The sequence below is a fragment of the Trachinotus anak genome, unplaced genomic scaffold (assembly GCF_046630095.1).
Source record: "Trachinotus anak isolate AG129_WGS33_773 ecotype Australia unplaced genomic scaffold, CSIRO_AGI_Tana_v1 ptg000028l, whole genome shotgun sequence".
Taxonomy (NCBI): domain Eukaryota; kingdom Metazoa; phylum Chordata; class Actinopteri; order Carangiformes; family Carangidae; genus Trachinotus; species Trachinotus anak.
The window spans coordinates 17,972,717-17,996,395 of record NW_027273879.1 but is presented as its reverse complement, the minus strand read 5'-3'; the positions used below and the strand labels follow the sequence as shown (position 1 = coordinate 17,996,395).

The 23,679-nt window shown below is 38.6% G+C and overlaps 2 protein-coding genes across 3 annotated transcripts in view; both read left to right on the top strand.

Annotated features, from left to right (window-relative positions):
* Window positions 1-8,485, top strand: part of LOC139611938 (collagen alpha-1(I) chain) — a 94,876-nt gene extending 86,391 nt beyond the window's left edge. For both annotated transcript variants that reach the window (XM_071467010.1, XM_071467011.1), the window contains 16 exons: window positions 950-1,057; window positions 1,219-1,272; window positions 1,389-1,442; window positions 2,297-2,350; window positions 2,451-2,558; window positions 3,417-3,470; window positions 3,927-4,034; window positions 4,583-4,636; window positions 4,864-4,917; window positions 5,405-5,458; window positions 5,548-5,601; window positions 6,857-6,964; window positions 7,120-7,173; window positions 7,276-7,329; window positions 7,544-7,597; window positions 8,178-8,485. In XM_071467010.1, coding sequence (XP_071323111.1) covers window positions 950-1,057; window positions 1,219-1,272; window positions 1,389-1,442; window positions 2,297-2,350; window positions 2,451-2,558; window positions 3,417-3,470; window positions 3,927-4,034; window positions 4,583-4,636; window positions 4,864-4,917; window positions 5,405-5,458; window positions 5,548-5,601; window positions 6,857-6,964; window positions 7,120-7,173; window positions 7,276-7,329; window positions 7,544-7,597; window positions 8,178-8,291 — 1,140 coding nt within the window. In that variant the 3' untranslated portion in view covers window positions 8,292-8,485. The remainder of the gene's footprint in view (window positions 1-949; window positions 1,058-1,218; window positions 1,273-1,388; window positions 1,443-2,296; window positions 2,351-2,450; window positions 2,559-3,416; window positions 3,471-3,926; window positions 4,035-4,582; window positions 4,637-4,863; window positions 4,918-5,404; window positions 5,459-5,547; window positions 5,602-6,856; window positions 6,965-7,119; window positions 7,174-7,275; window positions 7,330-7,543; window positions 7,598-8,177) is intronic.
* Window positions 8,486-8,779: 294 nt separating this feature from the next.
* LOC139611942 (collagen alpha-1(II) chain-like) lies at window positions 8,780-23,074 on the top strand. Its single transcript, XM_071467018.1, has 13 exons — window positions 8,780-8,829; window positions 9,048-9,101; window positions 9,969-10,022; window positions 12,940-12,993; window positions 13,091-13,144; window positions 13,786-13,803; window positions 14,059-14,112; window positions 14,718-14,780; window positions 15,044-15,209; window positions 15,645-15,754; window positions 17,469-17,549; window positions 18,666-18,848; window positions 19,910-23,074. The coding sequence occupies exons 1-13, from the start codon at window positions 8,791-8,793 to the stop codon at window positions 20,057-20,059; spliced, it is 1,080 nt and encodes a 359-aa protein (XP_071323119.1). The 5' UTR covers window positions 8,780-8,790; the 3' UTR covers window positions 20,060-23,074.
* Window positions 23,075-23,679: the final 605 nt, after the last annotated feature.

The following is a 23,679-nucleotide window of genomic DNA, read 5'->3' as shown; positions in this document are numbered from 1 at the left end:
ATGAGATAATTTGACTCATCTTGAAGAGAGAGGGTGTACAGAGCAGGGTGGTGTGTCTGTAATTATCAAGCAGTAAAGTTTAGGTTTGTGTTAAACATCAGACGTGGTGGGACGACCTGATAGCTGAGTGATGAGGGCGCACACCGCATCAGCGCAAATGCTCTGGGCAGGCGAGTCCTCTTTGGTGCATGTCATTCCCCCTCTCTCTGTCCCTGAGTTTCCTCTCTCTCTACACGGTCCTGTCAAATAAAGGCATAAAAAACTACTTAATACAAAAAAACAAAAAAACATCACAAGCAGGTTGTACAGGTGCTGCCTGCCTCACAAGGTGCGCAAAAAAATTATTATATTCAAGGCTGTGTATATTCCCTCATCAACAAATCAATTCATGAAGCAGCCTTTGAGTAGAATTGCTAATACAAAGAGCTAAATTGCATCACATCAATATCAGTGGCAATCAACACTAATGAATAAGGTTAAATATGACAGAAAGGAGTCATTTTCATAAAGGAAGAATTCAGTCCATCGTGAAAGTGAGTGTACTGCTCTTTAATTGAATGAAAATAGGGGATGTAATTGATTTTGTATCAGTGAAGCCCCTGCTGTCTTTCACTCAATGAATCAATCATCACAAAATTAGGAAAATGTAATTTCATGGCTGTACGTGTTGATGTGGGCCACAGATTCATCTCACAAAAACACAACCAGCAGTTGTTTCACAGCCTCATGTGGATGCATCCATCAATTACCTCTTTAAATTAAATTTGACTGATTCAGCTGATGTGAGTCACAGTTGACTGGATGTTATTAATAACCTTTACATAGTAATGACACACAGAAGCAACGACAGACATTAAATATGCAACAGCTGACAGAATGAATCGCTGGGTGACATTATTTTGACACAAAGGTTTTAAGATTATTCTGACAGCTGTTCTGTGATATCTAGGGCCCTCCAGGTGTTCCAGGTGCTGATGGAGCGATTGGAAAACCTGGACCCAGGGGGAGCACAGGGCCCCCAGGACCTCAGGGGCCACCGGGACCAGCAGGAATCCCAGTGAGTGGGTACCTACCATCGACTGCTGTTTGTCTTTGTCACTTCTCTTCTGGAAATATGATCATCTCTCTGTATTTTCATTTACATACAACTCTCTGAACAACTGTCTGACCCGTTACATTATAAAAACCAAACACAGCATGTTTGTTGGATCTCCTCAGGGTCCACAGGGCGCTGATGGGTCATTAGGAGCAGCAGGGGAAAGAGGACCAAAGGTGAACTACAGTACATATGAGGGTCATTTAATATGAGTTATTTATTATGATACTGTATTTTTGTCTGTGTAACCTTCATTAATGTTGAACGAATGAACTGATACTAAAATCTCCAGGGCTTACCTGGTTCACCTGGTGATACTGGCCCCACAGGAGAAGACGGACAACAGGTTGGTAAAGTTTTATAGTGAAGCAAAGAAAGCTATTTTTTTCATTTATCTAATTTCAAAATAATTTATTTCGGTGGCCATTTTTTCTAGTGTATCCTTGGGCCAATACTCAATAATATCAAATATATTAATGCTTCTTCCCACCATATGTAATATTTGTCATTTGGTTTTCCTAATGCATGGATATTTTTCTGCAGTTTTGTACAGTCTCTCCTGCTGCCGAGCCCGACCCTCATTTCACAGCTTTACTTATTACTTATTGGCACATAAAACTTTGATTGCTATTTAGTGGCAGCATTTCTCATACCTGAAACATAAAATACAAAAATATAAATATACAGTATATTATACAAACACTTGAGTACAATAATATAAATATGTATTATTAAAAGAAAATGAAATATAATATACAGCAATATGGTTATTAGGATTTTTATTGTTATTAATAAAATATATTACATTTTGGATTTTGCCAAAGCCTATTCTAGTGCTCTGTTTTGTTTTTTATTACAGAGAGGAAATAAAGTCACAAGTGTTTCATTGAAAAACAGAGAAAATAATATGAAACACATAAATTACAAAAGCACAGAACTAAGTGGTGACCATAAAGCAACAAGATTGCCTTTGAGGCCCTTGAGGAGAAGCTGGGTCTATATTTCTGTTGTAGTTTGAGAGAAAATTGTGACTGACAACAGAGAAAAGAGTAAATATGATGACAGAAAACAGTTAAATGTGGTAACAGTGGTTTTTGGCTCAAACATCACTTGTGTGTTCATCTACATTAACTTGTGTACTAGTACCACAGAAAACTTCTTATTGTCAGTTGATGATTGTTTTGACTTTTGCCTCATCAGGGTCTCCCTGGCCAAACGGGAATCGAGGGCCCACCCGGACGGAAAGGTGACCAGGTCAGTGACAGCAGTGGCACCAGTCCTGAGTCTTTGCCAAGTTGATTTTGTTCAGTGTTGGAACATTAACTGTTTCTAATGTTGTTGTGTTTTTTAACAGGGAGACCTAGGGTCTTGTGGGAAACCTGGTCCTGCAGGGCTTCCAGGAGAGAGAGGACTTGAGGGCCCAAAAGGCCTACAGGGACCACCTGGACCAGGGGGTAAAGAGGTAGGTGCAGTCACATTATGTTTGAATGATTACAGATGCTAACACACATGTTGAGCTGCTGTCTCATAAATGGCAGAGCAGCCTCACAGGAGGTGATTTTCCCTGAAGAATTTAAGAACCTCATCGGATCACCATCAGCTCCACCTGTTTACTTTATAACGTCACACAAACAGTCTGTTATTGTGAACAGATGTGTTTGTTTGTGTTTTTTAATTTATTGGTAGAATTAGATTGTTATCAACCTATAATGTCTAAAGGATTTCAGATGCTCCATGAAATAGGTATAAAAAAGTTTGAAAAGCTTTAAACCACCACCACTGTTACACACTGAAAACTGTGAACTTACAGCTTCCTGATGATGCATTGGTGGGCAGTGCTTAACTTAGATTCCTTGGTGATCATATAGCAAATCAGCATAGAGAACTGGTTCATAATTTCTGTGATACCTTCAACATGTCTTCACTGAGCTTGATAACATTTGTGCTGCACAAACTGTAACTTTAACTTCCGCCTAGAAGCATCTGATAACAAAAACTTAGCTGCTGCTTTATAATATTTTCTGATAATCTTGTGTGTAATTGATGATATTTCAGATTTTTGTTGAATGTAAAAGGCTGCCTTGAAAAACAGTAAAATGTGGTGGTGGTTCCTCTGCCATGCATCCTTTAAGGATGAAACTCGAATTTAAAAAAAAGAATAGGTCAATTAAAAGCAAAAAGAACCCAAACACCAAGAACAGACAATGTGCAGTAACAAGATCAAATGCAGCTTCAGTTGCTCCTAACATCCAAAATGTAATGAGATGTTTTAGTTCTGATGTGCAGTGAAACTATGCTGCTGTTAACTCCTCTTCTGCAGGGCGATGTTGGGCATCCTGGTGAAGCTGGAGACCCTGGTCCTATAGGGGAGAAGGTAAACATTACTACATTTATCAGAGAGCCTTTCCCCATTTTACTTAATTTTGCTAACATTTAAACATGTAAACATTTGCTCCTTTTTTTTTATTATTATTTTTGGTTTTATTGATCTTTACTGATGACCCTCTTGCTGGTGATACTGCCTTTGGGTCTATTTGCACTGATACGAAGACACTTTAATTTTAATTGTATTTCTGATTTCTTGTTTTTAATTGTTGCCTTATATGATCTGCATGTTTTATTTTGCTGCTTTGTGTAAAGCATTTTGTAATGTGGGTTTAGAGAAGTGCTCTATAAATAAAGATTATTATTATTACTTTAGTTTGTTACAGGTGAAAGTTAATGTTCATCCTGTTGACATGTCTGATGACATGCAGCAGGATGATTGTGTTAGTTGGACTCGCTGGTTGATGTTTGTAGTTTCTGATCAGACTGTGGTTCCTGTCAACAGGGTGAGGTGGGACCCCTAGGTTTGTCTGGTCGAGAAGGCCCCTGGGGAGCCCTGGGAGAGAATGGAGAAAGGGGTCCAAAGGGTGAGAAGGGCCACATTGGACTAATGGTGAGCATTTTCACTCCTTGTGACTTTGTTGCATTTGTATCTTTGATATTGTTGTCACATTTGAATGAAACACACTCCCAACTCCCAAAATGTTGTATTTTGGAAGCTGAGTACGACAGAGATGGTGAGGAAGTTGGAAAGAACTGAGAGACGTATTAACACTTGTATTATATATATATATATATATATATATATATATATATATATATATATATGAGAGAGAGAGAGAGATATGCAGGAATGAAGAACTCTTTAATGTTTTATAACCTCAATAGAAAGACTACAAATGAAGTCTCCATGTAATATCACTCAAATCTGAAGAGTCATGATCTGTAGGAATTTTAAGAACTGAAAGTATAGAAATAAAGATGTCTTTTTTTTTTCTTTTTTTTTTAATTCTGTGTATGCTTCTGGAGTTCCCCTATAATAAAATGAGAGTGAGCAAAATCACTAAGATTAGAATATAGAATTGAATATGAAACTGATCAGTTAGATTGATAAAACTCCACAGAAGCTGTTCCTGATGTCACATTCATTCTCTTGAACAGGGTGAACCTGGGTTGATGGGTGAAGTGGGACCTGTGGGTCTGGCGGGGTTAAAGGTGAGTTTGTTACAGGATGTATTGATGATGTCAATGATGTGCTGCGATGAGTGGCTTTTAAATTAACCTTTACTGACCAGTTCACAGCTCTGATTGACATTTATTGATCCATCTGACAGATATGTTTTGTTAATTTTTTCTTCCTGTCTACACACATTTTAAACCACATGTTTTGTTTTTTGTTTTTTTTGGGGTTTTTTTCTGTGGTGTGTTTGTGCTCATTCTAGGGAATCCCAGGCCCTCGTGGACCTCTGGGGCCAAGTGGACGTCAGGGACAGAAGGTAAAAAAAAAATCAGTAATAAGCTGCTGTCATACACTCCTAATGTTCAGCTGACATTTTGAAATTGCTTTTACTGATATTGAACTTAACATGAATGACTCATCATCACAGTAACATTTATTCAAAGTTTTCAGTTTTACAGTAACAAAATCTATTTAAAAAACATACAAAATATATACAAAATAAAAGAAAATACAACACCAAGTGGGACACAGACAGACCAAAACAAGACGGCCTCCAGACAGTTTTACAGTGTTCATTCATCATCTTTCAGAAATGTTTTCACAATATTCACAACAAGTGAGCAAGGTCAAGTAACATGAATAAATGAATAAGGTGAAGCACCACACTAGTGTGTTCAGCCAGTCAGGTCAGAACCCCTGTGGAGGTGGGATAATATGATGCTTTCTTCTTCTTTGAATCTAGTCAGTTAAATTAGCAGAAATGTAAAAGGAGCAACATTAAAGTTCTTCATTCATCTCTCCAGGGAGAGTCTGGTCCCTCAGGAATTTCTGGACCTCCCGGGTCTGGAGGGCCTCAGGTAAACTCTGACTCCATTCAGCATTTTGTACAACACTGAATATGTATGTGGAAAACGTCCATTTTGCTCTCTTTTTGTCTTGTTCATAGGGAATAAGTGGAGCTCGTGGTGTCAGAGGAGACACAGGGAGGTTGGGACCACCTGTAAGTGCCCCTGGGTATCAGGAAATTGTTTTTAGTTTATTTGGTTTGTTTGCCATTTACTCTAATCAATATTTCATCTGTTGCAATGAAGTCATTCTCACAGGCCACATTTGTGTGAACTTTATAAACCTGGGAGTGTTGCTAATGGAGGCAACATTTCTAAAAGCATGATTTCCCCTTTTTGGTCTATTACACCAAACATTATGAATTAAGTATTCATTGGAGGACTACACCTTTAAGTGATTAAGAGAGAAATCGAGCTAATAACAGTGGTATTTAAGTTTTAATAGTCCTTGCAGTGGTGCAGTACTGCTGAATGACTACACAGGACACATTGAGTTTAGACTACATCATCTGGTCCTGTAACAACTGAAGCCCTGATAATGAATCAGAAAAGTGCATCAGGTACATCTAGGCATTTTTAGCCTCACTAGCACTGTGGTTCTAGATATGGTAATGTCTGTTGGTCAGTCCACCACTGTGGTCCAAACTGAAATGTCTTAACAAATATTGGATGTTTAACTATAAAGTTTGGTGCAGACATTCATGTTCCCCTCAGGGTGAATTGTAACAGGTTTGGTGAGCCCCTTGTTTTCCATTTCGTGCCAAAATTTCAGTTTGTTCATTGTTGGTTCATGACCAGATACCTTCAAAGCTAATGACATTCCCATTACCCTCAGCTGTACCTTTTGTCTGGTGTTCATTAGCAAATGTTAGCATGCCAACATGCTAAACTAAGCTGTTTAACATGGTGAACATTGTACCTGCTTAACATCAGATGTTAGCATAGTCACTGTGAACATGTTAGCATGCAGATGTTAGCATTTAGCTCAAGACAGAGCTGTGCCTACACAGAGCTGCTAGCATGAGTGTAGATTCCTTGTTTTGTTTTCTTCTGTTTACCAACCAGAGGGAAACCTAATTGTTTTTGTCTGTTGTTGCTGTATTAACATAAACATAAGCAGACAACCAACAGCTGAAGCGCTGAATGTAATCTGGAAATCTTGTCTTTGGAAAAGTGGCTGAAGTTTAGCATGTACAGTATTTGATGTCAGCACTATTTTGCATAAAACTGAGGTTTAGTTGTATTTGAGTCATCAAGCATCTAACCCAAAAAGCTGATTTTGATTTAATTACCTTTAAATAAAATCATATCTTAATCCTAAATGAAAACAAATGAAAACAAAAAACATAATAACTTGTCAAGCTGACCGTGGTGTATTTCAAGTACATTTTTATTATGTTTGCATGATAGGGTCTAGTAGGACAAGTTGGACCTCAGGGAGACCAGGGAGCTAAAGGGGAACCAGGACCACAGGGACTGAAGGGAGACCCAGGACCTCCAGGACCACCAGGAGAACAGGTTAGTGTGGTTTTCCTGCACCTATTGTGTAACAATTACAAATCATTGGGACTGTATCTTCTTGAAGAATGCATTCATTGAAAAAAATGTATGTATGTGTGTATAACTGTGTGAAAATATCCATAATCTACCTCAATAATATTGATTACCTGCAGGGTGAGGACGGTCTGCCAGGAATCCAAGGTCCTCCAGCTCTCCCAGGGCTTGAGGTGAAAACAAACCACATTACTAAACACTAAACACTGCTGAAGATAGCTTTTCCCCCCCTCATCATCTCTTTGTTATTTGTGCTTTTTCTGTTTCTTTTTCAGGGGCCCTCCGGAGAGACAGGACCTCAGGGTCCACCAGGTACCACAGGGGCTCCTGTAAGTGTAGAGATGTGTATAGCACAGATGATGAAATCACATTTTTGGCTTCAGCAGTTGGTCTATAATTGTACCAGTTGTTTGGTAGTAATCAATTATTAAGAATTAGCTCAAAATTCAAAACATTATTATAGCATAGATGTGTTCATAGTATTTAGTCTGTCTGAAAGCAACTTCTCTTGACAGAGAAATAAAAACTATTATTGCTGTGCAGGGAGTGCAAGGAAGACCAGGACCAGAGGGGAAACAAGGCATAAAAGGAGAGAAGGTAAGGTGTTTCTGCTCTGATTCCAGCCATGATGCTAAGCTAAGCTTACTAGCCGGTGGCTGTAGCTATATTTATTCTAAGCAAACAAGCATATTTCCAAAATGTCAAGTCTTTAAAGTCTGCCCCCACCTCCGACATGAATTTGAAATATAACCGAAGCACAGTGAGGGGCTAGGCTGGCTCAGGCCAACCTCCAGTTGGTTTGCTAACACTATGAAGAGTGAAAGAGTGATGAACCCACCTTTTTACTAATTCATCATCAAACAAACTGAAACTGTCTGTTACAGTAGTTTTACATTTCCCTGCCAGAAAAGCGCATTTAACTGTTGTATATACAGTGGACGTGAATGTGTGTACAGATCAAAAAATGGGTTTAATTACTTTTCATTGCACACATACAGTATACGCACTGGTTGTTTCTGACCTTACTCATCTAAATATTCTCATGTGTTTTGAGAATATTTTTCGTCGCAGATTCTGCAACACAAAAATTACACTGCAGCTGCTAAACATCTCCTCATTTGGAATTTGTCCATGAGGACACTGAAGATACTGATGAGTTTTTGTTTTACCCCCACAGGGAGATGATGGTAGGAATGGACCACCAGGGAGGACGGGTCATGTTGGCAGGAGGGTAAGAGCTTTCTGCCTCAGTGATGTGAAGATTTTGCAAGTGCACTGCAGTTATAAATAATGTAAGGATGTAGCAGGGAATCCACAGTTGTGATGAATCCAACAAGGAAAATATTCAGTCGTTATCTCTGTTTGTAGTAGTAATGCTATAACCTTTTATTTATTTTTTACTTCATGGAGAAGAGCCTTTGTTTGGTGTTGAAAACAGGAATTTTCAGATATAGTGGCAAGTGTACATGGGATAAAGGAAAGTGTCCAGAAACACCTGTTCTGACAGTCAATGCATGAACTGATTCATACATAAAATATTAGGTTGTTTCATATGTGTGTGTGTGTATGTGTGTGTGTCCTCTTGCTTTTGATTGCCTCATTGAAAAACATTGCAAACTCATCCTCAGGGGAAACGGGGGAAGGCTGGAGTCAGGGGGACCAGGGGAGACAGAGGACCGAAGGTGAGATATATGGAAATAGGACCCCAGGCTTTGTGTACACCTAGTTTAATTATGATATATGAGCTAACAGTAGGTTTGTGTTTTGCTGTTCAGGGCGAAAAGGGAGACATGGGACCGGGAGGCCTCCCTGGATGGCCAGGTCTCATCGTAAGTCAATTTATTTGTTCACTTCACATCATTTCATCTGTTTTTATGTCAAAGCTGAACATATCCACACATTAGCACTGAAATTGTCTGTTCAGCTATCTGTCCCCTTCAGTGATTTGGAGAGAAGAGACAAAGTAATGAATTTCACAATTAAAGTGCATTTCATCAGATAGTGAATTGATGTGTACTTGATATATGTATTTATTTCTGTCACTCAGGGAATCCCTGGGTTACGTGGAGAGCCGGGGGACCAAGGTGAAAAGGGAAAAGAGGTAAACAAGAATAAATAAACCTGACACAGACTCAGTGAAAGCTTTACACTGAGGACCAAACCCAGCTGGATCTCACTTGATTCAGTTTGTTAGAACTAGGCTAGGTTTATTCTTTTTGCGCTAAAATAACAGTGGTCATCTTTGTACTGCTTCCATTTTTACAGTATACTGCACACCCATTAGCTCCAAGTAGAGCTTACATATATTAATTTGCATACCCATGAACACATACATACACCCCCCTGCCCCGCACACACACACACACCCACACACACACACACACACACACACACACACACACACACACACACACACACACACACACACACACTCAGAAAAAGATTTGGAAAAAAAAGAAAAAAAAAACATCTGACAAATTCAATCACAACAAACAATAACAAACAACAACAATAAAAGGAAAATATAAAATAAAATAAACCTAATAAAATGAATTAATAATTTTAGTTGTGAAATGTGATAGCTCATTACAGAACAGCAGTTCAACCACTCAGGCAGCTATGTGAGGTCTCTATAAAACTGCCAGCAATTAAGGACTCACAACAGGATCATAACTAATAAATAAAATAGGCCAAAGCAGTGGTAAACTGTTTACAAAGTCATCCTCCACTTCATGAGAGTGACACATGATTAAATGTGCAGTTTTAATGTTGCCTGATTGTCATAGCAACGTGCGGAGGAGGGATTATGACTGATAAGAGTTAATAAGCAGAAAATCGCTGGTAATACAGAGCTGTTATTATACTTTGACTCATAAAATGTGTTTTCCCTCAGGGTTTAGTTTGTTTCAGCAGGTCAGAACAGTTGTTTGTTATTGTGGAGATTAAACTGCTGTATTTGTGTCCTCAGGGTGAGAAGGGAGACATGGGACTCCCTGGACCACCTGGGGGTGATGGCATAAAGGTAGGAGCTGTCAGAGTGAAGTGTGTTAACAAGGAGATAAACATAATGTCTGCAAAACTAATAATAATAATAATAATAATAATAATAATAAAGGTGGTAACTTGGCTGTGGGTGTAATGATAAAGTAGCAGGTGATGTTCATAACATCCCTTTACCAATAATTACAATGAAGATCCCTAAATATTGTAATATATAATATTCCTAAATATATTGTTAATCAATGTATGCATGCTGTTTTAAAAGGGTTTCGCAGTCTATTGTACATGTGTAAGAATTAAGAGCAGGATATAGTACTTTTACCCACTACATACATACTTGCTGAAGAATCAGAAAAAAACATGTCCACCCTGTTGTCCATCACAGAGTGATGTAAGTTTGTCTCTGACACGGTTCACACAGTCCACAGACCAACAACTTCTCACACTGACCGTGAAATGACCCCTTCATTCATTACTTCCTTTATATTAGATGCTAAATCATTGACTCTATAGTGAGCAGTAAATGAGGATTTCAGACACATTGGCAGCATTATCCCATAGCATCAGTGAAAGATGTCACTTTTTTTTTTTTGTTTGATTGTGGGAGTTTTTGAGGGCAAAAGACACTAAAACAAAATGGCAGAGGCTAATTATCCAGCATTAACTAGTAAATGATCTTCCCATGAGAGAGAAGTTAGATTGAATTATAAAGGGGGTGTGAAGGATCTTGTGCTATGAGGGCAGTTTGACATCTCAGTGACTGAGTGTAAAGACCTCACAGTGGGGACAAGGTGGTGCCTGTTATTTTATGCTGTGGCAGAGAAAGAAAGATTGTTTTGGGTCATCTTTTAAACAGTCACTGTGCTGGGATAAGAACAGGGCCATTAAACACTAAATGCAGTGCACTGTCCACATGATTTATTTTTTGTTACCCACCGCACTGCAAAAATGGTCATTTTGGCAAGTTGTGTTAAAACATTAAAGGATGCCAAAAGGGTGAAAATATTTTTTTTCGTGATACATTTCTAATGAATTAGTTGATATCTGTCATTTTGAATATTGCAGGATCTTGCAAAACTCAAGAAAAGATTTATTAACTTAAAGAAAGCATTTTAATTAAATATTTACTTGGATGTATATTGCTTTTGTGAGTGCTGTGCTACAATACTTTTTTTTCAACACAAAAACAGAGTGAAACAAAATAAAACAGATGACCTGCCAGCTCATAGAGACGGTACACTTATGCATTTCAGTCCATACAATGATTGAAATGTCCACAAGGAGATTGAGGTCCATTGATCTAATACCAAGTGAGGATGAGGACGGCCGGCTTTGTTCCCAGGCACCTAATATGTTCAATAAAAGGACCCCAAATCATAAGAAACGTAGAGTGGGCATTGGACACTTTCTTCTTGGAAACTGTCGTTCAGCCAATATTTAAAGCAAGGAGGGAAACTAATTTCCACTCTCACAGGATAACTCTTTTTGCTATGACCATACCAAGCCTGGGGGCTTGTTGAGGGGAAAAGGGAAAGAGTCAAAGAGTAGTTGGAGCCACCCATTATCACCAAGAGACAGTCAGGGATTAACTGTCTGCTGTAGATGTCGCAGTACAAAGGAAAAATGTCACCCAAAACCTCCTGAACTTGGGAAATGACCAGACTAGGGTTCCACCAATTGACTTACACCTATCACAGGGAGCAGAAACAGAAGGAAAGATTCTTGTAAAAGTGCAGCCAATGGATGACTTTAAACAGACTAAGATTTATCTAACCCTTTCACCCATAACTTATCTGAAATCTCCTCATCAGTATTCTTAATCTATGCCTCTTTGATGTGGAGAGAAGGGGTTTCCTGAGAACAACGAGGTGTTTGGCGGTAGGGACTCTAGCTGTTAGGTCATAGAAGTTGTTTTCTTTGGGCATCACATCAAACAAAGGTGTAGACTGAATGGCAAAATTTCTAATTGCAAATACTGAAAAAAGTGACTAGGAGGGAGTTGAGCAAAAGCTGTAAAAACGATTGTTAGTGTAAAGACCCTTAATACTAGACAGACCCTTATCAGACCAATGTGGAAAAACTTCACGCCTGGTCTAAAAGACGGGTTCTGACATAAAGAAGCATAAAAGGACAATTCTGAGAGACCCAGCCCACCCTTAATCTACCTTAAAGGAGCTACTTGTAAATTTTGCTATTGCTACATATCCAACATTAACATTGCCAGCTGTTTACTTGTTGCAAGTTCAGCATTTATCTTCATTCCTTTACTTGCCAAGAGCTGTCTACGGCGGTGGAAAGCAAAGGCAATGTTAACTCTTGTCTCTATCACGTCTTTTCCTCTACTGAAGTTGGCATGCCAACCAGCTGCCCCATCTCGTCACCTTCCAACTCATTGTAGCCTCCAATCTGCTCTGAAGAGGTAGCGCTGCTCAGAGGACGGATTATAACCTCTTGTATTATAAAGACAACAATGGCCGAATTTCATGTCAAGCAACAAACATCACCACCTGCTCCCAGCAAGAAACCGTGTTCGGCAGCAGAGAAAACTTACAAATAGCCTCTATCATCCTTCACTTGTTTGGTAGATAAATTTGGTTTAGAAATAAAATGGCCGTTAAGGAGGCAGCAATAAGTAAAGCTGCATTACTAGACTCAATCTCAGAAAACCCATATTACAGAGCATTATAGGCCCAATAATAATATCAGAATGTGTGCTTCTGTAAATCCACTGGAGATGTGGGGGGGGGGGCTTGCTTGCCAAGATAAAGGGCATAACGATGGAATCTATTGTCTTAAAGAAAGAGGACGCAAGAAAAATCAGTATGTTTTGAAAAAGATAAATCCATTAAGGAGTGAGTAAGTAAGATCATTTTAGGACAAAAACTGGAAAATTGTGTAATTCTGGCTGTGTGATGTTTGTTTGTTTGTTTTTTTTCCAGGGAATTCGCGGTCCTGATGGGTTGCCAGGTCCAGTGGGCCTAAAGGGAGAGCAGGTACACAGAATAAAGATTGTCATGTTAGTTTTGTGTTTATTTTGACTTGGTGTAAATATGCTGGAAATATACACTTCTCTGTCCCTCCTTTTTTTAGGGGATTATTGGTCCTCCAGGGTCGAGGGGTACACCAGGGATGCCAGGACTGCCTGTACGTTTTTTAATTCACTTTGTAAAACACATTTCTACAAACTTGTGCAGTACATTTGTTTATGTAATTTACTGTCGCCACCTGTCATATCTCCCTTTTCCTCTGTTTGTATCCAGTATTTTGCATTTCAGTATGTTTGATATTGTTTTCTTTTATGGAAAGAACTTATTGAAAGCCTTTGGATATCCAGTGTTTATTCAGGGAATTACTTTTTTGTCTTTGTCTGGGATATTTAGTATTTTTAAATTCAAGCAGTCCGTCTGTCGCTCAAATTTTTCTTCCAGATTGTGTCTGAATAATGATGATAGCAGAGACGTGGAACGTGTGATGGAAATGTTTCTGTTTTAAAATAACCCCAGTCTTTCCTGTAAAGTAGCAACAGCTATCTATCAGCCAACTAATCAGCTGCCAGTCTGTTGAATTTTTCACAGTTCAGCAGCATATTATGACGATGTTCAACCCACTGTGTCCTGGGGGGAAATAAATCCAATGACTTGGGTTATAAAATGTGTGAAGCTGTGCCTGATGGGTTCGTAATGCAGCAGATAAAAGGAGTCGGAAGCTCTTTGTTGATGAATGAATGTCACTGTGAAAAATAATGCTAATGCCCTTTTTTTCTCCTGTTCTCTCCTCTGTCGCAGGGTTTGTTTGGATTAAAGGTATGAAATCCTCAACTCAAGCACTCTTGTCCTTACACTTCAGCTCTACCCACCATTACATGAAGCAAACACCTCTGAGGATATTTTACATCAGGATCGCTCTGGTTTATGTTGACAGCATATATAATCATGAAACTGTCACACTTTGGAGTCAGTGTTAGAATGGAATGGGATTTTGCAGGAGTCTTTATTTTCATATCAGTGTATTTTGTGGTTTGGCATCATCAGAATCATCACATCTTCTCCTCCCTGCAGGGTTTGAAAGGATACCAAGGTTTTCCTGGTCTGCCTGGCAGGAGGGGCCTCCCGGTAAGTTTACACCAGAGTTAGACAACACAGGATCAAACAGACTCTGAATTAAACTTTGACTGGTTGAAAAATCATTTTATGTCACACATCATGTTACTGTAACACTTACAATACACTAGGTGCCGTACATTCAAAATCTATACATTATTGTCTTCAAATGCCTATAAATGATTCAGTTAAATATGAGATTAGCACAGTGATCATAACTCTAATATGTATCTGACAGTTTGCTTATATTATAACTTCACTCTTTTAGCTAATTTTAGCTAAATATTGTGGGAATAATCTTCCCACAATGTGGGAATAAGCACAGTGGGAATAAGCAAAAAAAAGTTGTTTGACTACCACTTAGATTGATGTTTTATTCTTAGTGACACTATCATTTCAAAGGGCTTTATTAGTTGAACACTACTTGATTTGCAAAAAGTGTCAAAAATAAATGTTTTTGTCAGGTAACAGCTTTTTTCTTTAAGAGCCAGATAAAAGACAATTTTCTATAACTTTGTGGTGAATAACATTTTTCAAAATCTGACACTTCTACATATATTTTTAATGTATTTCTCATGTGGTGGTGTTGTCATTTGTGCATCAACTTTGTGTTGTAGGGTCCACCTGGCGTTCCTGGACCTCCAGGACAGTCACTTAACATGACTTTGACTCAGCTCAAGGTAAATTATTCATTAATGTCAAATTAAAGTATTTCGTTTAATGTGGAATTACATTTATAAAAGCGTTTATCATGAGAATATGTGCAATATATTGAATGACGAAAATACAGGACTTGTTCATTGTACATTGATCTTTTTCTCCTAAAATATGAAATTTACGTGAAGCATCTGTCTCTATCTCTCTTTCTCTTTCTCTCTCTCTCTCTCTCTCTCTCTCTCTGTGTTTGTGTGTGTGTGTTTGGTAATTCACCTTCCATGTCCAGGACCTGATGTACATGTCCGATAAGTCCAACTATCCCCTGATCCAGACTCTGCTGGATTCTCTGCAGCAGGAGCTTCGGCTGCTGTTGGATCCTCCTGATGGCAGCAAGGGGCATCCTGCCACCACCTGTCTGGAGCTGTGGCTCTGTCACCCTGAATACAGCAGCGGTCAGTTACAGAAACAATGAAATAGCACTAATCCACATGTAATTAGTGTATTTTGGAAACTGTAGTTGGAGTTCTGTCTTTCTCTGGCATTTGTGTGCATCATTCTTCATCTGGTAACATTTTTGGTTTCATCTGCCCTAAATACTGTACCACAGGTTTATTTCAGATTGGTAGGAAAAGTGAAAGGGTGACATCAACAGGAAATCTCAATACAAGTCTGGCTTGTTGTGTTTAATTGTTATGATTCACCATATCACACTAGTGGACCAGTTACATTTTTTTTCACGCTGCAGTTTTTTACACTTGAACATCTTTAATCTTTCCTCAATAGAGTCCAGTATGTTGGAGTGGCTACCCAGGTCTTCCTGTCAGGGTGGGCTACAGTAATTTGATCCCTGCACATGTCACTGAGCTCTCACTGACCTTTCTCTACAGGAATGTATTACATTGACCCCAACCAGGGCAGCCCAGAAGATGCTCTGCTGGCCTACTGCAGCTTCTCCTCCACATCAAAACAGACCTGCCTCCATCCTCGAGACTCTCAGGTATGAAGACATCACCAGAGAAGGGCCGCAGGAAATTGCACCTCTGGATCAATCATGTGCCCGCTAACATCACACAGCTGTGTTGTATGACCTGAATGTCAACTTGATGAATTATTAGTCAGCTCACACTTTGATTGTGTTGACTGACACCTGCAGTGATGACATGAATTCAGTCTTATGTTTGGTACTTTGGACAGCATTCCTAATGTAACAGGAAAATATTTTTTTCACTCATATCATTGCTGAGATTGGCTGTATGCCACACACATGCACAAGCACACACTCTTCCACCCTGCAGTTGTCAGGACTCACTACCAGATTTACATAAACATAATTTCTTGGCCATCAGTCTCTTCAAACAGTAAAACACAGTAAATTTAATGATATTGATTACACATCAGGAAAACTGTACTGGTACTGTAAAAAATATATATATATCATAGAACAAGAAAACTGGACTCACAAAAGTAGACTGTCAAACTACTGACATTGTGCTTTATGCTCATACCAGGAATAAGTATCAAAGAACAACATTAATTCACACAGTACATGGGGCCCACAGGAGCACAAGTAAAGAGAGTATAATAGATAATATCCACAGTCCGACATAAGCAGTTACCTACATTGTTATATCAATGCTAGCAGCACACTGGCTAGCTTGATTAGCAGTAAACTGATCACAGAAAAACTAATTTAACTTCTCAAACAGTTACAAAACAGCTATAATTAGTGGAGTACTTAGAGAAAATGGTCAAACAAGGGCATCTGGAGAGAGATAAAAGATGGTAGTTTGGTTACAGATCTGACAAAATGTAGCGGTGTCAAGTTACTGCTTTGGAAATGTGCCAGTAAAGGAGCCAGCAGCCTGATCAAAGACAAACAACTGGGTCTTTTGTTGAATCATTATTTGTCAAACTGTGCCAGAAGTTGCAGATGAATGTTGAACTGAAACCAAATGCCGGTGGCTGGACACATGTTTCACAATCTAATGTCAATTAAAAGGGATTTTTTTTTTCTTTGCACAAACTTTTAGAAGATGATATTAACATCAAAAAATGATTATAGAAGAAAAAAATAAAGCCCTTAAACTCATCGATATCTCAAGTAATATTGTATTAAGCTAGAATAAAGGTAGAATGTACATTTTATACACAAAAACAGCTGCAGAGGTCACAGTGATGACGTCTGATGATTGTTGTTCACTTTAGCTTTTTTAAATACAAAGTGATATGCTGACTTTTTTACTCTGTAAAAATGATGTAAAAAGAGACAATATTCAACAACTTCAACTAAGCTTTGTTCATAAGAACTGTTGCCTCCCTGTGGGAAGGACTGGAGCAATGCATGAGGAGATATGAGGTGCTACATTCATTTAAAGAGCATCAGGATGAACAGGACACAGATTTTATTATTCTCGTCTGTATGAAAACTCAACACACATTCACCTCTCACCTTTTCCACTCTAATGCAGTCAGCGCTACATAAAACATTGACTCAATCATCCAGGTATAATATGAATTGGTCATGGGTAGTGTGAAGTGGGTGCATCTTTTAATAATGCATCCAATTTGCTTCAGGTTCATGCTTGAGCTGCACACTAATCCAGAGTTCATCAGCCGCTGTCTGAGCATCATTGACGTTCACAAGTCTCTTATGTGAAAGCAGGACTTGCATTCAGATTTGAAAATGTGTTTCCATTTCCCTCTGCTTGCAGCTGCCCATGAAAGCTTGGATGGAGGAATTTTCTGAAGAAGGATCCTTTGAGTGGCTGAGCAGGCTGGAGCAGGGGTTTCAGGTGGGTGAGCATTCACTAAAACTGTTTTCAGATGTAGATAGAAATAGAAATCCACAACATGTTAAAATTAGAATGACCATCTCCCCAACCAGCCAAGTAACAGGAAATATGTTCACAATCTCTCCTTCCTGAGTTACAGCAATGAATAATGGCCAGAGGTGTTTTTGCAGAACATTATGATGTCACAGCGAAGTTGACCTTTGGCCACTTGCATATGAAGTGTTATCACTTAATTTTATCCTTATAGACATTTGAGTTAAATTGTGTCATAATTAGTGTATGAATTTGTGATTCATGGCCAAAAACATATTTTGTGAGGTCATATTGACCTTGACCTTTGACCTTTGACCTCTGACTACCAAAAATCTACTCAGTTAATTCTTGAGTCCAAGTGAATGTTTTAGCCAGATTTTATGAAATTGTCTCTGGATGTTCTTTATATTCCATTCACAACAATGTGAGATCTTTGAAGAGACTTTCAACTTTGACCTTTTCCCACTTAAATCTAATCAGTTCATTCCAAGTCCAAGAGTCCAAATGAACATTTGCGTCAAATTTGAAGAAATCCCCTCAAGGTGTAACTGAGATATCATATTCACAAGAATGGGACAGACACACGGACTGACAACCTGAAAACATAATGCCTCAGGCCCTGCCCGTCACCCGGCACAGAGGCATAAAAAACAGACACTAACATATCACTTTATATAGTTTTTACGGCCAGTGTGTTTGCAAGGATTTACACATACAGAAGGAATGGCACTACATTAGCATCATTTGTCTTTGGTATTTGTGTGCATCTGATGAAATTAAGACCAATATTCTCTTGTTTTGGCTCTGGTTTTGTCTCCACCAACTCTTGAGAAAAAAATCAAGCTTTTTAGCAGCTACATGATCCACTTTGTAACTTTTTTCGTAGAACATACTATCAGTATTTTTCTTATTTTCTATTGTAACGTTTCTAGTATTGTTTTCTCCCACAAAATTTATTTAATTACATTTTGTTTATTCTCCATTCAATTAGCGTTTGTTTTTACCTGTTAATGTAGTTATTGTTATTGTAATCATGATGCAGCCTACATTAGTAGTAAATTAAACTATTATTCTTCTCTTCAGTTTTACTATCCAGGTGCTAATGTGGTCCAGATGCGTTTTCTGAGGTTGCACAGTAGCACTGCCGTCCAGAAGGTGACCTTCTCCTGCCATCCAGGGCACAGACTGGGCCAGACAGACAGAGACATCAAATTTCTCACTGACACAAGGAAGCAAAGTTACCTTGGAGAACTTAAAGACTGTGTGGTATGTAAAAAAAAATATATATATATATATGAACTTCCTTTTGTATCTCTACTCTTCAGATTCCCGAGGAAGCACTAGTCATGCTACTGATGCAAAAATCTCTTTTACATGATGAGAGGATGATTGGTCACATATTGACTCACACCCATGAGCCCCCTGGTCTGACTCACTCAAAAACTTTCTGGGTTGCAGAAGCATCTGACAGCACCTCTACACATCATGATATGTTGTGGAGAATATTTCAATTTAAAATATCAGAAATGGTTACATACTGTAGCTTTAAGTCTAAATATATAATGGTATGTTAGATAGTAAAAGCAGTAAAGTTACTGCAAAGATATTATTAGAACAGCTCTTTAATGTTATTATTACCTTGTCAGTGTTAGCAGTAGTTGTATTTGTTGTTCCTATGAAAATTGGATACTGAAACTATCTGCCTCTCGACACGGTGTAGGAGGACCTGAAGCTCTGGTAATAGTTTGAGGTTGAATGATACATGGGCTGCACTTACAGTATATGGCGCTTTTCTAGTCATATTGACCACCAAAAGCATATTACAATACTTTCCACCTTCACCCATACTGACACACTCATACCCTGATGTAACAGCCATCAGGAGCAATTGGGGTTCAGTGTTTTGCCCAAGGACACTTTGACAGGCAGACTGTAGAACCAGGGATTCTCTGTCTGATTAGTGGATGACCCCCTCTACCTCCTGAGCCACAGCTGCCCCAGACATCATATTTATGTGCATTTTTTTGTGTATCCTGGAATCCTGGATGTATCTTCTGGCACACCTGAAAATATAAGAGAGTTTTGTTATAAATACTGGAGTTAAGGTGTCACCTTCAGCATTTTTCATATTTTCTAATATTATACAGACTAAGCAATTAATAAAAAAGAAAAGAATCAATAGATCATGAAAATGATCATTAGTTGCAGTCCTAAATGATAAAAAAATATAAGATAATAATATGCTGGACTATTACTGTCACATGAAAACCTGGTAATGAATCATAGCTATTAAATATAAAACACATATTCTGTTTCCTGTATGTCAGCCTGGAGAGGAGACGGTTTCTGGACCTCGAGAGTCTGTCTTCGAGTTTGAGGACCTCCAGCTGCTTCCTCTGAGAGACTTGGCACTAATGGGAGGTGGAAATGTCACATACCAGTTTGGCTTCACTGTCGGACCTGTGTGTTTCAGCTAGAGGTGCTAGAAAGCTGTGCTGTCCCAGAGGTCTCACCAGTCCAGGACACAAACCTCTGTTCAAAACACGGACACTAAGAGGACAACTGGAACACATCCTCCAATTTCTGAGGACGTCACCTCCTTTTCCTGTTGTATTTGGGGATTTGATCTCTGAAGTTGAGTGACTCCATATTAATGAATTTGAGAGGGCACAAGGGCCCCGAGCCTTTTCTTTTCTGGAGAAGTCAATTTTGTTTACAGAGACATTTATCTTGTATTGAATAATTTAAAAATGTATGTTTTTTTATCCTTTATACACAACGTTTTTTTCTCCGTTTGATTTTTGTTATGTATTCAGGGCCTCTGTTATAGCCTGCCCACTGTGTATATAAAAGTCCGACTGTCCCAGCTGACCTCTTAACAATGTGTTCTGGATGAGGACGCAGCTACTGTCGTCCAGTTGGCCGTATGTGACCAGGCCAATAATTCTCTCACTGTACATCCACTATTACTTTAGTTCTGAAGTGAGGTGTCACTTTTCTCAAGGTGCTTATCCAGTTTTATTTCTAAGACCATTGAAATAATTCCAGAAACAATAAAAGGGGCCAGTCATATTATCTTATACATACTTGATGTTGCTCCTTTGTCAACAGCAATACCAAATTTCCTCATTCAATTAAAATACAGAGGAGCATCTATTGTTTTTACAGTTTCATATAATGGTATATTTTTTCACATCTCAGGTATAATACTTTAATCATATATATATGGGCACTGAGGCTGTTGTTGCCACAATATGTCGGTTAGGTTTGTAGTTTAGCAGTAAAACAAGATTTAAAGGATCTAAGTTTTGCTATTGCTACATAGTCAGTGTTAGCATTAATAGCTGTTTACTTACCAGTCTAGAAGAATGAGAGCTATCTTTAGAGGTGAAAACAACCCTGTTGTTTTATTTCTATTTCTATCACTTCTTTTATTCTACCGAAGTTAACATCCTAACCAGCTAGCACCAGCCAGGCCAGACCATTTTATCATTTTCCAATACCGAGTCACTGCAGTGTCCAGTCTGCCATGGAGAATTAGCACTGCTCAGAGGACGTATTATAACCTTTTGTCTTGTAAACACGATGGCTGAAGCTCTTCTCATGACTGGTAACTAAACAGTTGATAATGCTAATACTAGCTATGTAGCAATAGCAAGACATAGAAATATCACCTTTGATGGGAATGGTAAGATTAGAAAGGTTAAAGGATAAATCCACATCAGAAGACCAAAACCAACAATGAACTGATTTACTATCAAGTTTGTGTAAACACAGCCTGAGACACACTGTACAATAGAGCTCCACTGTTGTCCAAAAACTATTAAAAACACTGTACACTGTAGGTTATTTCAGTGTGATTCAATTCCACATACACCTTCCTGCTACTGGAAATAGCCAGTAGAGCACCAAACGTGTATTAATGTGCAGCTGAAAGCTATCCCCAGCAAAGACAAAGGCTTAGTTCTGTTTGTGATGTTTGCTAAAACCACAGTGCCCAGCTGTTTGAGGACATCACAGAAACCATACAATATTGGTTGTTTTCAAAGATTCATATTTTCACTGCTTCAGAAACAATGGCACTGACAGGGCAGGGGAGTCAGACAGTATTCAGAGATGGACTTAGCACATTGTTGGTTTTGGTCTTTTCATGGGATTTGTAGACAATAAGAAAACAATATAGCGCCAGCCTTATGCTGTACAGTGGTGAACTGCACATTGTTAATATTGTTAAAGTTTCAATCATTGGTCGTCATTAGGCTTTGAACAACAATAAAATAAGCACCATCTTTCTAACATAGCCATAGGCTCCATCAACCAATCACAAACAAGGTCAAATCACCTGAGATGATTATATATTTAACAAAACTAATCAGCACAACTCATTGGAAGAAAAAAAATAATGAAAACCTGAGATAAGAAAGTATTAAAAGTATTGGCTTTCTGAGCAAAAAATGACTAACATGAACACAATGTCAGACTGAGTGAAACATAACGGCCTTTCAGTCTGGTTATAAATTTCCCTAAAGGTCTATGACAAAAATGTAGTGGCTGCTTTAATAAATTTTGTGCTAACAGTTTATGAAGAGTTTACCAGATTTTCACTAGATTTCATTCTGCTACACACCTGTCCAACAGGTGTACACTACATTATTTACTCTTTTAAAATTGGAAATGTTTGATTCAAGTGTGCAAAGGAGATTTTCTCTTTTTTTGTTAGTCTCATGTAAACCAAAGACTGAAGTTAAGCAGCTAGAGCGTATAGATCCACATATTTCACAGAACAATACTGTAATTTCTTTCATTGTACTGTAAAGATCATGCAGTACAATGATCAAGTAGCCCAGCCCTGCAGAGCTCCTTTGGCCCCTCGTTGAAGAAGAAGTGCCTATTACCACCCACTTAGCATCGAGTAATTGCTGTCAGTCTGAATTTCTGCTTCATTCAATTCTAGAAGTGCTTGGGTTCAGAGAAAAGAAGCAAGCCTTGTAGCTTCTCAGCAGAATCAGGATTTGGTGTTTGCGTCCCAGAGCACCGGTCAGCAGTGACTGATGAGTGGTACGGTGTGCAGTCTGCAGGGAGCAGAGGATACATTTAAGTAAGATCTCAGGGAGTTTGTTGGTGAGAGCATAGTCTACCAGCCTGGCCAAAACAGCAGCTCTGAAGCTGGAAAACACCAAAGCTTCATTTTCTTGCTTATACTAAACTGCTTCCAATGTTTTCACAAAGCTGGGGCATGTCACACCTATCAAACTGTACTTAACCTTAATGTCAACTCAATGTCAATTAGATTAACGTTGAAGCATATTAGCCACAGGTCTGCAGATTCTGGCCAAAGGTTTATTTTTTAAATGTTTATTATTTGTATTTAGATTTGTCAAATCATCATTCCACATGATTGCCTTAGCTGGCTGAGACTGATCATTGTTACTTTACTTGTTTTGTACAAATTGTCATTTAAAAAAAAAAAAAAAATGAAATGACATGCTGGACATCTGTCTTGTGTGATCCCTCTGTCAGCTCATTCAAAGAATTGTTTCAGATGAATTAAAAAAAAACATAACCAAATGTTGACTCTTGCTTTTGGTTATTGGACAAAATTCAGTTTTGGTTTGACGATGGCACTGCATCACTGCGTGTTGAGACTTTTCCCTGAGACTCCCCAGGGAAACGAAAGTCTGTACCAAACTTCATGGCAATAGCTGCTGAGAAATGCACTTAAAGCCATGTGGCTACAAGGTGATATTACAGTAGAATTGGCTTGTTTTTCTTTTAATGTCTGAAGCAATATTTTGTAAGATATGTTAGACTGGTAGCACCACACAGCTGCAGCTCATCCACTGCTGAACTAAGAGCACAGGTCCTTGGGATTTCCTGGAAAGAGTTAGCCTTATGTCAGATCAGAAACATACATTATATTAAAATGTAGTCATAACAGCAGGTCTTGAGACATTATATTGGTGCTTGTCTGATATTTGAGTAACCACATATTTGATAAAAGGAAAGGGTTAGAGCTAACATGTTTGTCATCCAACAAGATATTCCCACTGTGTGTTGCTCTTGAATTTCCATTTAGCTGCCATCTCTTTAAACTGGC